At 39.0% G+C, this 17814-nt stretch overlaps 1 protein-coding gene across 3 annotated transcripts in view; it reads left to right on the top strand.

The window, feature by feature from the left end:
* Window positions 1–3080: 3080 nt before the first annotated feature.
* LOC117510309 (phosphatidylethanolamine-binding protein 4) overlaps window positions 3081–17814 on the top strand; it is a 126623-nt gene continuing 111889 nt past the window's right edge. For all 3 annotated transcript variants that reach the window (XM_034169985.1, XM_034169987.1, XM_034169986.1), the window contains exon 1: window positions 3081–3228. In XM_034169985.1, the coding sequence (XP_034025876.1) occupies window positions 3097–3228 (132 nt within the window). In that variant the 5' untranslated portion in view covers window positions 3081–3096. The remainder of the gene's footprint in view (window positions 3229–17814) is intronic.

Below are 17814 nucleotides of genomic sequence, written 5' to 3'. Positions count from 1 at the left end.
ATGTGGATTTTGACAGATGGAAGGAAAAAAAAATTCTTCGAGAGAAGGATACATGCCACAATGTGTGAAGTGCAGGCACGGAGGGAGCCTCTTGTATCATTGGCTGCCTGTGCCAGCTGGACCAGACGGATTCTTACAGGTAGAACTTCAAGCACTAAATATGTGCGCAAATCACTGAGACTCATTGCCCATCAAAAATAGATTGTTTTTACAGGCAGAAATGCATGTGAAATCTTCTTAATGGTCTAAATTTGGCTTATGGAAATCCCATTCTATAGAGTATAAAGTCATCCCCGCTAACTTTCGTGAAAAAAATCCAATAAACTGTCATTTCTTTTAGTGATAATTATGTCTGGAGGTCATTTGTAACTTAAATGCTTAAATTGCTTTTTAGTGCGCGTGTGTGTGTGCGTGTGCGTGCGCGCGCGCTCGCTGTTGTTTGAAACCGTGCTATTTCTGAATGCACCAGGGTCTGACTTCAATATTAGTATAACTACATTATCACAGTGTCTTTGCCTGGTAGCAAACATGTACAAATGAGGATTACAACTCCTGAGAAGGCAACAGGTCATGGTTGGTAAGCTGCCCGGGGGGGTCACTGATATAGAGTCACTTTTGACAGGCTGTGGAGGAGGCTCTATTGTTGCTGGTGTGTCTGGATGTTACCTGCAGGCGCTATCACTGAGACTACAGTATTATCCTATTATTAGGCTTAGTTGTTTACGCTTATTACCGCTTGTCAGGTAGGCAGAGAATCCTTCTGAAAATGAGCATCTGCAGAGAAATACATGACTACTTCTTTATCTCATTCAAGTACATCAGCTTAGGATAATTTTTAAGGGCCTTTAAAAACGTCTTGATAATACAAAAACACAATTTTTTAAAAATATATACAAGGTTTATGTTTACATGGAGGTCTTTCATTTGAAATTTTCACTGCACAAACAGTGTTGTTTGGCAGGTGGTTTGAGAGAGCCTCGGAGACACTGCGTCTGTTTTATGTGTATTACCACTAATATCATTGAGGGCTTGTTTTAGTTTAAATTACATATACAGTAAGTGAACATCATGGATAGAAACAGCCTTGAATCATGTCTGTGTTTGTAGAGGAAGTGAACATTTTTTTTAAGCCCATCATATGGTCTGGCAGATTTTGGGCACAGGACCAGGGATGACAAATGTGCTCTCGCAATAATTCAATCTGCTCTCATAATTCCCTAACTTTTAGGGACAGACAGAATGAAAATTTTCTGGCAATTAAGCCGCCAAGTCACCATCCAATAACTGCAATCAAGTGTTAGTTAAGATGCTTTTTCTCTCACTTTATCTATTGACAGATTGAAGGGTATAAAGATACTGGGCAAGTGGCAGAAAGTTACTGTGAATATGTTAGCAAGGGGATCTGATATCAAATCCAAAATGCTGTCACTTCATAGACATCACACTGAGAATAGGTTTAAGGAATGAAATACTGCAAAACTGGATGAGCTGTACGCTTGTCTTACAAAAAATGTATTGCAGTTGCTGATTAGCAAGGCTTCAGAATTGATCTGAAACAATTATTCAATGCCCAGAAAATAATCTTGAAATCTTTGAATACATCATTACCATGTTTTATGGACTACATGTCATACTGAAGTATTAGATGCATCTATCCAAAAGTGCATCATGAAGAAGAAAAAAAAAATGTATAGAAGTGCCATTAGTCACATTGCTTTTTGAAACATGGTTAATTAGCGCGTTATTTATAATGCATTCACTATGTTAGCAAGCAGAGGCTAATGGGCTAATTGATGTCATTGTAGAAAGCACTGTGAATTCAGAATAAACTTTTTGTCAACCTTGAACAGATGAAAATGTCATTAGAAGTGCCGAGGTTCAAAGGCCACTTCATTGCCAAGCTAAACATGTGCATGTTTGTCTATTTAAAAAAAACTAATTCACTCTACAGTTAGCTTTAGCGTAACTGACCTCCTCATAGTGGCTATCAACAGTTCGAGTGCCAAATAGCGGCTAGTTTTCTGAGTCCCAGGCCCACCTCCTTATTCAAATCAGTGCACCTTCATCACATGTGAAGATGGTTCCAGCTTTTAGCCATAGATACCAATGCAGTATATAAGTAGCAGGATCAGCCAAACAAGTAAAAAAAAAAAAAAAAAAAAAAAAAAAAGGTAATTATTTGCCATTTTGAAAAAGTTAAATTTTGATTTGTTCCAGCATCTTATACCTGAGAATTTTCTCCTTTTCTGCCACTGTGACACAGGTTACGTCCCCAGCCAAGGTTGGTACCCATTTGGAGCTAGGTGGACTGAGACACTGCGGATAGGTGTCTTTTCTGAGGGCACAAACAGGTAGCATAATCTGGAATTGAACCCTGGTCAGTATGTAGACCAAAACACCAACTTGTGATTTAGAGGATGTGGATGTTTGGTTCTAAAATTGAGGGCTGCATCAAGTGGAAATTACCAGTGATGTTTTGCATTGGGAGAAAGATGAAGCCTGAACTGTCACAGTCAGTTCTGAAAAATTATGATTGGAATATTTTACCCTTTAATAAATAAATCAGACCTAAAATAATCAGATAACAGATTCATTTCAAAATGAAAATAATTATGTGCAGCCAGTACAGACGATGCACAGTACAGCTTTTACACACCAGTTTTATTTAGTTTTAGGTTTTGTTTTTTTGGAACGCTTTTGTTGTTTGTTTTATGCGTAACTGATACAAAGCTGCAGCAATTATGTACCAGAGTGACATATTACAATCCTACACTTGTAGCAAAATTTCTTTCTTTGTATTTGCAATTTAAAAACTTGCAACCCTAAATAAAATAGACACTTTGCAGGAAAAACTTACAGGACAATAATATGAAGCCAACAAAATCTTAAGAGTGAAGCATCTGTAGTATTGTTAGCTGAGCTAGCAGAGATGGCTGTGACGCCTTGGGCAATGGGATGCACAAAATAGCATATCTGCATTTAGAAACTGAATGGGATCAGGTACCTGTTCTTGTATCACTGGAACTGGCACTCGTGGAATGCCTGGGGGCCAATCATGGTGTGGGCTACTCTAGTAAACCACTGAGTCTACATTACATGAATTACATGTCAACCTTGTCCTACTTGCAGAATATGATGTACACGCTGGTGATGGTTGATCCTGATGCCCCAAGTCGCACCAATCCCACGTCTGCTTACTGGAGGCATTGGCTGGTCGTGGACATACAGGTACAGTGAGACAACAAATATGATCTCAAAACAACCTCGTGTTTTGGTAGCGTAGACACGGACAACACGTTATTGGATTTTTCCCCCCTACTCAATAATCTCAGGACCTCACTTGGCACCTTCAGTGTTTACATCTGCACTGTAGATGATGGCAAGGCTGAAAAATTGTGAATGGTCTTTAAGCCTATCTCTGTGAAGTGGGGGAAAAAGATGCCAAGTTCAAAAATGATCATTTTTCATATCATGTATCTTGTGCAATAAATGCCTGTGACAAAAGTGTGGGAGGAAGTCTTTCTAAATGGCTGTGAAAGTTTGCACGGCCCTGTCAGCAGCAATTTCCCTCTGCTGCAGAGAGCCGGGGACGTGTCAATGCAGGCGTGTGAGACTGAGATTGAGGAGAGCAGCATGCATGGCGCACAGTCTTTCTCCCATAGTGCTCCAGTCCCTCAGCTCCCCCTCCAGTGGAGAGATCTTGGCAGAGTGTCCTCCCTTCATCTGTTCCCCCAGGCAGAGCAGCTCCCCCAATGATCCACAGTTCTCCATATTTTACACCCCCAAAATGGGCACGGCTCCGATCCACTTATTTCTCTTCATAGTTCGCTCCTTTTTATCTGTTCGTTTGTGTTTTCACATTCTTGCATTCTAACGCCAAATGCGTGTTGAGCTGTTGATTGCCTCAAATATTTGGAGGTTTGCAGACATTTTATAATCCTGCGGGAATCGGGAGATCAACCCAGTAGATTAAGACTAGTGGTCTGAAAAACAGCCACACAAAGACGCTCCAAAATGCATCACCGCTCTCGTTTCAATTTATAAAACGTACTTCTATGCAAAGTAAATAGCACATTGATTCAAAGATTCAAATGTGATGTATCTGGGATATATATTTTAGTATAACCTACAATGGGTGTAAAGGCAGAATTTTGTTATTCAGTTAATCAGGGCTTTAGCAATGCCTTACACAGCCACGTTCCTTCTTTTTCAGATTTCTGAATAATTATATGCCATAGCTTGCATATATTAGTTACTGTGTATAGAAATAAAAAAGTAATTTCTACTATGTACACTGCATCACATTTTCTTTTTATTTAAGCTCATACAGTCAGTCCCCTTTACCAGCTACGAATAAACAAATGTCTTTCAAATTATTAGACAGACCACATTTTCTCGAGTGTTTCAGTTTACTGTCACTTGTGTGGGCGTTGGCCTATGTTGTCCGTGTAAGGACTAGCCAGTGTGATGGGATGTTTTTCTGACTGTGACTGGTGGTTGGTCAGAAGGGTTAATGAGCCTTTTGAGTGACGCCAACCTGTAGTGGGAGGTGTTTAATTCAGCAGGTGACATCACACAACCTGTTTTGTCAGGTGTAGATGTGAGAGCTTCGGCTATTGTTTCAGTGTAGATTTTTTTTTTAATGTAATATCGGAGAATTTACAATTCGGTGTGTTTTTACAGCAACCTGATAGATTATATTTTCACCCAATGCTGGTTGCTGGATTGAAAGCAGGATTACACAAAAAGCAAATCAACTGATTACAGTAAAACATGATGAAGAGGTTAGAAATGAGCTAAAACGCAAATTACTAAATTTTTAAGTGGCTCTGCACAAAGTGGTAGAACCAACATACATTTCATTGACACAGGCTTTACTAATAATTTTAACCATACTTCTTAAGATGGTTTGACTTTCTGACATGAATGCAGTAAAATGTGAGGATGAATCCAGATCATTTTAAATAGGTTTTAACATTGCAACTTGGCTCATTTTTAGCCTTTAGTGTGACCTTCGCTGAAGGCCCTGTTAGCCTCCTTTATGTATTCATATAACTGTGCAAATTAGACCAGACTAAACTGATGAGCAGATAATCATTTTTACATGAGGCTATTAAAATATGGCCAATCGGGTATTGGGAAGGCATTGCGTCCGTCTGTCTGTCTGCCTCTCTGTGCTCAGCATAATTCTATTACTGCCAGGGTCTTCAAATTCACAGGGAACATTCTTGGGACACAGACCTTGGACAAGTTCAACAATGGCTAACTTTGACCTATTGCAAGAGGTCAAAAGGTCACATTGTTTCCTATTTTTATGCTATGAATCATGCAAATCTGCTTTTTTGTGTGTGGGGGGGGTGATAGACAGTCATAGTAGAGAGGCACCGTGACATTACTGGCTGGTCTCTCTTTGACTGCTAATCCAACATGGCGGAATTCGCTCTGAAACCACTGCATTTTTGTGTAAATCTTCTTATATATTATGTAAAAACTTGCGAGAAATAAACATGTCTAAAGCTGAAAACTGTTTTTGTAACCTGATAACACCTCTGGAGTGATTTACATGACATCTTGCGGACGTCAGCGTGCTCGCCCATCACATCAATTTTTCAATTCAATTTTTTTTTTATATAGCACCAAATCACAACAAACAGTTGCCCCAAGGCGCCTTATATTGTAAGGCAAAGCCATACAATAATTATGTAAAACCCCAACGGTCAAAACGACCCCCTGTGAGCAAGCACTTGGCTACAGTGGGAAGGAAAAACTCCCTTTTAACAGGAAGAAACCTCCAGCAGAACCAGGCTCAGGGAGGGGCAGTCTTCTGCTGGGACTGGTTGGGGCTGAGGGAGAGAACCAGGAAAAAGACATGCTGTGGAGGGGAGCAGAGATCAATCACTAATGATTAAATGCAGAGTGGTGCATACAGAGCAAAAGAGAAAGAAACAGTGCATCGTGGGAACCCCCCAGCAGTCTACGTCTATAGCAGCATAACTAAGGGATGGTTCAGGGTCACCTGATCCAGCCCTAACTATAAGCTTTAGCAAAAAGGAAAGTTTTAAGCCTAATCTTAAAAGTAGAGAGGGTGTCTGTCTCCCTGATCTGAATTGGGAGCTGGTTCCACAGGAGAGGAGCCTGAAAGCTGAAGGCTCTGCCTCCCATTCTACTCTTACAAACCCTAGGAACTACAAGTAAGCCTGCAGTCTGAGAGCACATGCAGTCAAAGTTAACTTCTGGTCTTCTCAAAAGCTCATGTATGCACACAAAGCACGCCCTCCTGCAGACGCCGTTACATACGGCCGATGGTATTTCAGAATTGTGGTATAAGAATTTGTTTTCTCCAGCAAGGTGGTTATTGTTTCTTTTTTGTGTTTTGTCTGTTTGTGAATAGAGTCATTCAGAAAAGTAGTTGTTTATTTTTGTAAGAGGTATGTTTTGGGACTGGAAACCAGTAATTGGATTTTGGAGATGATCTAGATCTGTTTGCACCATTTATTCACTTCGATCCTACTTTCCTAGGTATACTCCTACCTGATCATTAATATCAAAACCCAAATCCTCATTTTCAGCCTCATGAATTGTTTTGAAATGCTGAACAGGAACATTTACCATTTTTAAACTACTAATGCTATGCGACTGAACAGTAAATTTCAGGTAATGTTTGTTTAGTATTACAGAATTGTCGGGGTGTGTTTGATCTGCTTTTATTTCTTGGTTGTAGTCTGTTTTTGTGTGTAGGCTTCTTCTTTTTTGTTTATCTCCTTGTTGGATGCTTTTCTGTTTGGGTCTCTCTGTCTCTTTTACAGGTGGGCATGTCTGTCTCTCTCTCTCCCTGGTCACGCCCCCCTTTCCAGTACTTTCCATGCTCACCTGTGTTCAATTTGCAGCTCGTCGCTGGGGTGCATAAATACTGCTCATTCTGCTTTGTTTCTTTGCCAGATTGATGCGCCCTGTCCCTTCTTTCCAGCTCTCGTTCATGTTCCATAGTCCTGCCTGCCTCAAAGTGTTTTCGACCACCTGCCCGTTTGTTCCGACCACGATAAAGCCTGATGTTAATAATTCTGCTGCTGTGTTTTCTGGACTGTCTACCTGTGTACCGACCACTGCTTGTCACTCCACTAAAGTTTGTCAACCAGAGCTGTGTTTGTGAGTCTTGCATTTGTGTCCAAACCAAAACTCCTGTCAAGAATAAGGTATTTGGGGCCAGTGGTTAGTAAGTGGATTTCTTGGTCTTAGTTGTTTTGGGTCTTTGTGTCAGATAAGGAGTAAAACTGGCCAAACACTACACGATGATGCAGTATGAATCCACATTCAGGTCAGTCGCAGAGAAACGCATACCATATTGCAGCATGTATGGAGCAGCTGTGTTAGGATTATTTATGTTCATGACATGAGACTGCATCACAATTATGCGAACCTGTTAAAAATCCAGTAATATGACTACTGACGTGTTTCCTGTATTACTTCATGGTGCAGATTGTGTGGTGTGGCATATTATTACAGACAGAGGCATACGCATCATCATTGGGGCAGACAAGCACATGCACAAAGGCAGGTGAAAATACACACACATTTGCATGTGATACAGACACAGTGACACACTCGCCCATCGCCAGAGTCCAACAGACTTCAATAAAACCTTTTTTGTGAGGTGGAGATAGATGTTTCCATTGTTGAAAACCCAAATGAGAGCAACCAAAAGAAAGAAAAAAGAAAATAATTTTGCCTCTTGAATGGACCAAACTTATAAAGTGTACAGATAAAGTTGTCCAGGACTTAGACACAGAGTGGAATCGGGATTAATTGGAGTACAGCTGATCCATAAAAATGATGTGTATCATTCATTAGCATTTGTATAGTGCACCAGATACTGTTGTATGTACACATACAGATTCTTTATTGTGATTGCAACAGGTACAACGAAAAGTAAGATGCAAGCCTTTGAGTGCAAATATAAACCTGAGTAAACCACACACAGACTTGAAAGTTCTAGGAAAGAAAAGAAAATAAACAAAATTTAACAGAATGAAAAAGGTATGTCCAGAGGATATATTTAAAAAAAGAGAAAAATTATAAGTACATAGTAGCAAAAAAGAGATTACATATAGAAAAAGAGAAAAGTTTGTACAAAATTGTGGATATTTCAATGGCAGTGGATATTGCATATAAACAAATATTGCACTCATTTCAAGTGTGGGATGTGCATGGAAGTAAATCTGTGCCATCAGAGTTTGAATTTGAATTTTTAAGGTTGAATGTTTTTAGCATCAAAATCAGAGTTTGAAGTTGAATTTCTAAGGTTGCATCAAAATATTCAGCCTCAAAAACTTCAACTTAAAAAAAAATTCAACCTCAAAAAAATTAAACCTCAAAAAATTTAGGTTGAATCCAACGTCACAGATTTACTTTCATAAATTTTGGATGATTGAGACAGGGATCAATTGCTTCTCTCTGCTTTTCTGTTTTTTGAGGTCGAAACATTTTTTTATGTTTTTTTTGTTTTGTTTTTTTTTTAGGTTGAATTTTTGGGGGTTGAAATTTTTTTTAGGTTGAATTTTTTTTAGCTTGAAATTTTTGAGGCTGAATATTTTGATGCTAAACAAATTCAAACTTAGAAAAGTTAACTTCAAACTAGGGCTGAAACGATTCTTCGAGTAATTCGATTACAAATTCTTTGCCTCGAGACTTCGTTTAAAGCTGTAGTACATATGCCAGGCCTGTATGTGGCACTGTAATGCTCCCACAAAAAACACTGAAGAAGACCATAGCACTAATCAATGTAGCAGGCAATGCTACAAGTTTGCAAATCCACACGCTGAGTAAAATAAAGCCTTTTAAGAGAAAGGGTCCGCGCGGATCGTCTGAAACGGACATATTGTGCATTTAAAGTGAAGCAGTGTGTTTGTATATATTTAAAAAAAGCCGTTCTCCACCTCCGCAGATGAAGCGAAAGGATGCGCACTTTAAATGAGTCATGTTTAATGATTAAAAAAAAGCTTTAATTCAGATTTGGTAAGAGTTTTCATCAACAGGCAGCTTTTGTGGAAACGCTGCAATCCACAGCCGTTTTTTAAATGCTCTGTTATTTGCCAAGTATCCACAGAAAACAAAGAATTTGACTTTGGTTTGAGCTACACTCTGTACGGCATTCATAAATATACACTAAACACTGAATAAATCACTAATCAAAAGTGCAAATGAAATATGCAATAAGAAGGAAAAAAAGATTGCACTGAAGATTTCACAGACTGCCTGGGCTTATGGTTTGCCAAAGCTCTAAAACTTTTAATATGAAAAAATAATAACCCAGCAAAACAGAGAAAGGGAGCACCCTAAACTTAAAATCTGCATGATGGCACAGCAACACTATACCACTGCTTAGGGAGAGCCCTGCCATTACTGATATTGTTTAAAACACAAAGGTACTTTTTATCCGATTACTCGATTAATCGATAAAATAATCAATAGAATGTTCGATTCCAAAAATATTCGATAGCTGCAGCCCTACTTCAAACTCTGATTTTGATGCTAAAAAATTCAACCTTAAAAATTCAAATTCAAATTCTGTTGGCACAGATTTACTTCCATACATGTGACCTAGTATTTTGGTTCCAGTGGCTTTCAAAGCTCTAACAGCAGTTGGGTAGAAACTGTGTTTCACTCTATTTGTACTTGCTTTGATGGCCCTGTACTGCCTGCCTGATGGCAGTAGCTCAAACAAAGAGTATAGAGAATTTGTTCCCACAGTTTTTGTTTAAATCGTGCACATGAGATAAATAATTATTTTTGACCGCCATATACAACCAAGATGGTAATTTTGGGAAAACGTTTGTAGTTTCTCCAAGATTTTATAGCTTCTCATTGCCATTAGGCTGAATAAAGCTGGACTCCAGATCAAATGTATCTGAAACCCAAATTCGACCAGTTTGTCAGGTAACAACCAAATTAATCACTTGGAATTTTGTATGGATCAGGAAAACATTTCAGTCCCTTAACAAACCTCAGTGTGGTGAACTGTCTTTGCTGAGTTCCTACGTCTAACACCTTCACGTACGTTAAAACATAATTTAATGATTTCATATATTTTTGTCCATTACAAGGATTGTTGATGGCATTGCTCTTCACATGCCAACACCAATAGCATACATTACCATTCTGTGGATGGTTAGTGTCACGCACATGATGTCACTTTCGGGATCCCCAAATTCTCCTAATTTATTCTCTGTCACTCTGGAGCACTCCATGGACTACACATGGGGCCAACATACTACTTAGCACCCACCCTCATCATTTGCTGCTCATAGTGGACTACACTTTGGACTAACACCATAGTGTATACATAGTTATTCTGCAGATGTTCTGCAGAATAACGTATAGTTGTTTTCTTTTTAAATCAAATTATTGTGATGACACTGTATCCCATGGTATTCAATTTTTTTTTTTTTTTTTTTTTTTTTGCGGCGGGGGGAACTTATTTTCTATGTATCTTTTGTATTGGGTGGTTGCTGTGTTTTGTGTGCCAGTACGTAAGCTGCTGAAACTAATTGCCCCTGGTGGGATGAATAAAGTCGTCTAAGTCTAAAGTCTAGTCAGTACTCCAGTGCATTACATTGATACATTCATAATGGTGTTGTATCGTTATGTAGTATATAGCCAGTTAAATTTAACTAACATTCTGTCTGGCAGCATGTTTGTTTTGTAAATTTGAGTCGTTTCTTCCATCAGTGTCAGGGGTCAAGGTGTCAGATATCAAATGAATCATGTTTTGATCCTCACCCCTCAAACTATACATCATCACTGACATATTGTATATTTTCATTAAAGATGATGTATTTTTGCTACAGTTTGTGGGCGTTATAATCAGTGGTGTATATGAAGGCTAAAGCAGCCCTGAGAAACGTTGCACAGCAGACTTACTCCAGTAACGTCTCATCAGAGATGGAACGTTAACTGAACAAGGCCACACTGACTCGACTCGTGTAGTAACGATACTGCTTTGAGCTGTGCGCTGCATCGTCTGTCCTTTGCTTATCAATGCATGTACTAAAGATCTCCTATATGTTTGCCAGCTGCACCAAAACTCTCTCAAACCACCAAGAGAGCTGTCTTAGTTGATGACATTTGTTGCCAGAAACCGTGCAACGTCTCATATGACGTGCAAACAATATTCAAATAAGTATGATGATTTATTTTGCATTGACACTGTAATGAACAGTTTACCCATCCAAGCAGATGCACTACATGAGTATGGCTTCCAGATTTTTTTCATTATTTGTATGGATTTTATGGTGATTTTTGACTGCCACCAAGGCTTTGCTGCAACAGTTAACTGCTACGACGTGTGTCTCATCTTTTCCCACCAGCTGTCCACTTTCTTTTACACTGTGCATTATTGGGTAATGTATATGCATTTTTCATAACACCTGCCTATTTTCAGTGACCTCTCCCGCTACAGAAACAGTCATTTAGAAGTTCTGCAACACCCTCCATGTTTTACATCAATTATAGACAATTAACAAAATAACCGTTGACAGATTGTTGTCTCACTCTCAAAGTCAGAATCCAGATTGTGAGCCTCTCCCTCCCTTTCGCTGCTTTCAGAGTCTAAATCAATGCAGATGTTCCAGAATGGTCTCACAACGATAATTACTGTAACAAGCCAATCATTAGGATCTGAATAGAAGCAGCTTTGTGTAACTACAACACTGGGTGTTAGTTTGTCTTGTTAATACTGTTCTCTCATTATAGTTTTGGCTGTTTGTGAGTCAGTATGATGCAATTTGAACTTTGAAAACTGTGGTGTTTCTTACTTAGACTGGGAAAAGCCGAGGTGTTAATTATTGTGGTGAACCCCATTAAAATTTTTATGCATGAACTTAGATGTGTAAAGTTGTTTAAATTGTCACATTGTCAACAGCTTCATCTGCATCGGTCATATTGAAAAATGCCGTAATTTTTTTTTTTTTTTTTTTTGGAAAGCTAACTATATGTCCATTTTCTACTAAGAAAAAATATTGCCTGTCCAGGTGGGTGTATTTTGTCTTTATGTATTTAATGCTAATTCATGAGGTTTTAAATAGGGGTGCAACAATGCAATATTTTGGATCTTATCGATCTGATATTAGCGTACATTACAGGAATGGATGGATCAAAGTCTTTTATTGTACGTCTAAGTCAAGTTGTAGGCGATGTATGCTTTCCTTTAAGGCAGTATAAATATTTGTTTCACAGTTGGAGTTCGAATCTTCTTAGATGGCTAGCTTAGTAAAGTACATCTCTTCTCTCTCTCGATTGATCCATCGATAGATAGATGTCCTGGTAGTTAAGATGATCTGACAGGGAAGAAATGGTACCAGATTGGTATTGGCACATGCTGAAGGTTCCAGTATCCCTTGAATCACATTGGACTTGAAAAAGTGGTACTGTGCCGTCCCTAGATTTAAATGCATTTTCACCGTTAGATTTTGAGAGAGTGTAGATGCTCTTGCTTTTTATTGGCTTTTTTTAATCATTGAAAAAAGCATGAATGTTTACATTTGACTATGTCATCACAACTGCTGAAGCTTTTAGAAGTTGGAGGAACTAGTAGATGTGGATATGCTAAGGGCCCCTTCGCACATAACACGAAAGACACAGAAAAACTGGAAGAAAATCAGGGAACCAATCACGAAATGGGGAACCATGAACCATCCACCTGCTGTTGTGAGGGACGCGCGGTTGCACAGGCGTGCACGACACATCAGCAACGGTTTCGTGCACGTTCGTGCGTGTGTATGAACACAGTGCGAGCAGTTGGAACATGTTGCACCACATCACGCCGCTGATGTATAGAAAAATAAAATAAAAACCAGCTGTATAATTAGTGACAATCACTGGGATGATATCAGTAATAAATAAAAGGGACGCAATACAGAATCTTGCGGTTAAATAAAAAATAAATGCCACTTGCAGGATTCAAACCTGCAATTTACAAAGGATTACCAGACGGAAATTTTACCACTACGCTACAATCACTGTCTTATAACAGGAGAGTAAAATGCGTAAAATCAACAAGGAGATAAATGTATTTTTTTTTTAAAAAAGAAAAAAGTGACATAATAACTGACAAAAGGTGTTTATTACGGTGTATTTTTGGTGATACCTGACTGAAATTGGCGTATTTGTGGCACTGTTGGCTAGTCATATTGTCATAGTCCTGCGGCACGCATATTGGACTGGACATGCGTGACATTCAGCTCATCTGCTGCATGATCTGACGGTCCGTTTCACATAGAGCAGCCTGCTGAGGTGCGAGGTGTCCGCTGCAACCCGAGGGGGGGCACAACACACGCTCACACATGCGATGCACATGTATGCCACATGTGTTTTGCTTTGCAATGCCACACTTGTGGGGGCACTTAGACAATTTTCACTCAAAAGTGATCGTCTGCCTCACTATTTTGTGCTGACAGCGTGGTCAGCGAGGCAGTGTTGGATGTTCCTATGTGACACCTGAATTTGGCCGACACCTGCCGTGAGAGGGAATGAATGGGCTTCTCACAGGGCACTCTCTCTCTTTCGGCTGCTGGTGTGTGCGACAGGTGTACGAGGCATTGGAGGCAGCTCCAGTTTTTCATGAATGGCATGCAATTCCTCCTTCCTGCGCTAGTCAGCTTCAATCGTGTTATGTGTGAAGGGGCCCTAAAGAAGGACCCAGATTATATTTTTTAGGGATTAGCTGTGCTCCACTTAAACCTGATTTGTACATTTGTCTCTGTTAATGACATGATTGTATTAAAATTGAGAATGGAAAAATTATGCAACATTAGATTTATTCTTTGTAACTCCTGTACAATTGGACAACAACTTTTGCATAACTGTCCTCATAGATTAATTCCTAACATTTACATGTGGGAAAACCATGTTTTGCTTTTTCTCCCTATCATAAAGACGTTTGAACAGTTCAGCACTTTGCGTGGCATGTTCATTATTACAGTGCATGAGGGATATGCATGTAAAACATCCATCTCTGTTGAAGTAGCTCCCAAGCGGCGACAGAGCCTGTGCTGTGCTGCTGGTCAGCAAAATACAAAGAGTGCAGTATTGTGACTGTATCAGACCAGCTGGCTTTGTGTTTCTGAGTTCTGTGGCCTGCAGAGATCGTCTGCTCCACACCTCAAGATGTCCTTTGACTGCACACTAACAGCCGTGTTACTGTTGATGATTGTCATAGACAGCGGATTTTCTACCAGTAATACACCATAACTGAGGAGATTCATTCTTTTGTTTACCAAAAAAGAAGGGAAAGGTGGCTGTGGTCTCTGTAAAAACAGGTACAGATTTATGCTTGTGCAATAGACAAATGGCATTTTCAACATCTCTGTTGTCCATCTTAAAATTCTGTATGTTCCAAAAGCCATGTTTTGACAGTATCCTCTCTCCACTGTCTACATGCAGCCATATCAGTTTGTGTACACCTGATTCCATGAGATCTCAGTAGTGAAACTGAGTAGGTCCTGATTTGTTCTTGCCTCCAAGAACCCTTGGGAACACCAGAGGCTGTGTGTGCATGCCTTTCTCCATGTAGAACTGGAGATGCATTAGGAAGGGCATCCAGTGTAAGAACTTGTGCCAAATGCCAATTCTTATCTACAATGGATCTGTTGTCGCAACCCTGAGCAGCTGCGGGCAGCTGAAAGACCAGCAACCACAAATCCCTTCAATGTCTACAGCCATGTAGTGGCTATAGAGGGTGTACCCATTGGTTGCTAGCCTGATTATCCGTTTCCATGAGCTGTTAAAATTAGCTGCATTTCTTACATCAGTGTATTTTGCCATATTTTACAACAGAAAAATACAAAGCATATTTTAAGGTACTATAATGATAAGCAGCAGTTGAAGGGTGTCTGTGTGTGTTATTAAAGTGTCTAACACTGTTTCTGCTGCAAATCTTTACCCCGATGGAGCACAGTCAAACAGATTTCAAGCTCTATTCACTATGAATACACAGTTTAAAGACATTTGAACAACACAGACTGAAGCTGTTAAGATTATGAACACTCGGATGTTACCACACATGAGTGACGATTTGGATGAATCTGGATGAAATTTTTGAACAGCTTGAAAATATCACCCCAATTTCAAAACTGGTGCAGATGACGGCTGTAACTATGTGTATACCAATTTTGTTCAAGACTCACAAAGATGATCAAGAAGTTACTATGACACTTTGTAATGCACCCAGATTTGCTGTACAGGATGAAACAGGAAGGAACAGCTCTCTGTGGAATAGCCCTATTAGTTTAATCAGTCCATTATTTATATTGCAAACACCATGTTAGTAAGCAGAAGCTAATGGGCTAATTAATGTTGTACAAAGCACAATAAACTCAAGAGTAAACTGCTTCTTGTTGAAATTGAACATAAAACATCAATCTGGAGCTAAAGTTGTGCACATTTAACTCACTAAATGTTAAAAAAAAAAAACATCGTAGTTAGCCTTACCTTAGCCTAGCTGTCCTCCTCATTGCAGGTCTGGTTGTCCCAAAAAGTACAAAGTGGAGTTCTGAATAATATGAAGGTTATTCCATCTCTTTATTCAAAAGCATGGTCTTTTAATCTGAGACAATGAGTTTTTAAGTTTTGCTCGTTCTCTAAGACCCAGCACGTCCTTATACAGGTCTTCTTGTTTTATATCAGTTGGCATCCAGTTTAACATGTATTACGTTACCTTCTGCTCTGGCGTGTGGATCAGATTGTCTCTCATTCAGTTGAGTATACAGGAGCAGTTTGATAAGCATGCAAACTGTGTCATCTTGTGGCCATAGGTAACAGAGTATTTTTAAATTATTGAATTGAATTTAATTTTATTATTTTATATAAGCCACAGAACCAGCCAAACAAGTTTTTAAAAAAGCACAAGTGATAATCCAGAAAAGATGGCAGTTATTCACAATTTCCAGCATTTTATGATTACTTACATATTCCTGGTAATATTAACCTGTAAAAACCGAGCGCCCGTAGGGCCAGGGGCTGCGGTGCTTCCAGCAAAAAAAACAAAAACAAACAAAAAAAACAGTTTAAACCATACTAAACCTATCGCAACCAAGGCATGTTGCATAGCCACTAGGCCTGTGAATCTCATCACTGACAATTCGATACACATCTAGATACACTACCAGCGATACGATACATATAGCAATACATGATGATACTGATGATACGATGCAATACGATTCACACCTGTTCCCAATTCGATGCGATTTGATATGTATTGGATGACAATTCAATTTCTCACAATGCGATACGATGCAATTCAACGTGATGCAAAGAAATTATACCAAAAATTTAAATAGAAAATAAGAAGTCGCAATTCAGTATGGTACTATTGAATACTTCTTCTGATTCTACCAGAGGCAGAGGATTTGCTTTACTCCTAATAAGTAGCAAATTTACCATATTCAACATTAAGGAACAGGAATCAGTTCCCTCATGTTTGTAACCTGTTTGTTCACACTGTCAGATCTTAAACAGTAAGAAAACATCACTCTCAATGAGTCACTTAATGTGAGTCACTCTTTGACAGAGTACCACTGTGGCAAAAGTAAGTTGAGATACTTTCTTACCAGTTTTGCTGAATTAAGGGGCACAGTGACAGCCACAACATTCTTTCCAAATGACCTGCGTCTTGTCAAGTTTCCCATCTTTTTAAAAAACGGCTGATTTAAATGTTTTAGGTGTGTCAATAATCTACTACAACTGCTTGCGCTGCAGTCACGGGCCTCCATTTTGAAATAGATTTGTTGTGGTAGAAAGGTGCTTTCAGGCTTCAAGCAGCGATGGTGCATTCAGTGTGCCTCAGAAAAAGGTCAATGCAAGCATGCAGCGACAAATCCATCGTGATTTCACCAGTCAATTGAATCGATGCACACTGAATGAATTGATACACTTGCATTGCGCACATTTGTATCTAAATACCAATTCGTATGGATTAATCGCAACATCCCAAATAGCCACTTAATGGTTAGAAGCTAAAACTAAAGGCCCAAAATAACAATTTCTACCAAAGCAAAACACAATTCCAACACCAAGCAACTAAATGAACAACCAGGAAAAAGATGCTAACAAGTGCATCTTCGCAAAACTGGCACATGCGTGACTTTATGCTACCAATACAAACAACACAACATATGAAAGCGGAGGCTTCAGAGATAACGGTATATGTTTATCACTCCATGCCCCCCCCCAAATAAACTTCATAACCAGAAATTACATCTTTCCTTTGCTGTTTTGTGATCAGAAATCATGTTCCAGCACAAAAATCCATTAGAAACAGGAAATCCTGTGTCACACTGAAATGAATATTTTTGGCAATTTGTCGCTGTACAATGTTTGTTAAGAAACACACGGTTAATGTTAAGGACAATTTGTTGTAGTCAAAATTGATGTTACATGATTTAAGTGAAATGTTTGTAAATAAAAACAAAGCTAATGATATTGGGAGCAGTTACAGTCAAAAAGTAAGGAACAACGGATGATTAAAACATGATTTCAAAGTCATCATAAAACTATAATGGTATCATTAAGTATTCATATCGGTACTCAGTATCGACAAGTACCAAAATATATATACTCGTACTTGTAATTAGTCTGGAAAAAGTGGTATTGGTGCATCCCTAATACACACACACACTATATAAATGAAATGAATTAAAATGGCATTGAAAAGTGTAAAAAAAACAAACAAAAAGCAAAAAACAAACTGGACGCTACACCATCGTCTCCTGCTGACGGACGGATGCCAGGACTGTGTGTGTGTGTGTGTGTGTGTGTACT

This window comes from Thalassophryne amazonica, chromosome 5, assembly GCF_902500255.1.
Source record: "Thalassophryne amazonica chromosome 5, fThaAma1.1, whole genome shotgun sequence".
NCBI classification, from domain to species: Eukaryota; Metazoa; Chordata; class Actinopteri; order Batrachoidiformes; family Batrachoididae; genus Thalassophryne; species Thalassophryne amazonica.
This window is presented reverse-complemented; position numbering and strand designations above follow the sequence as displayed.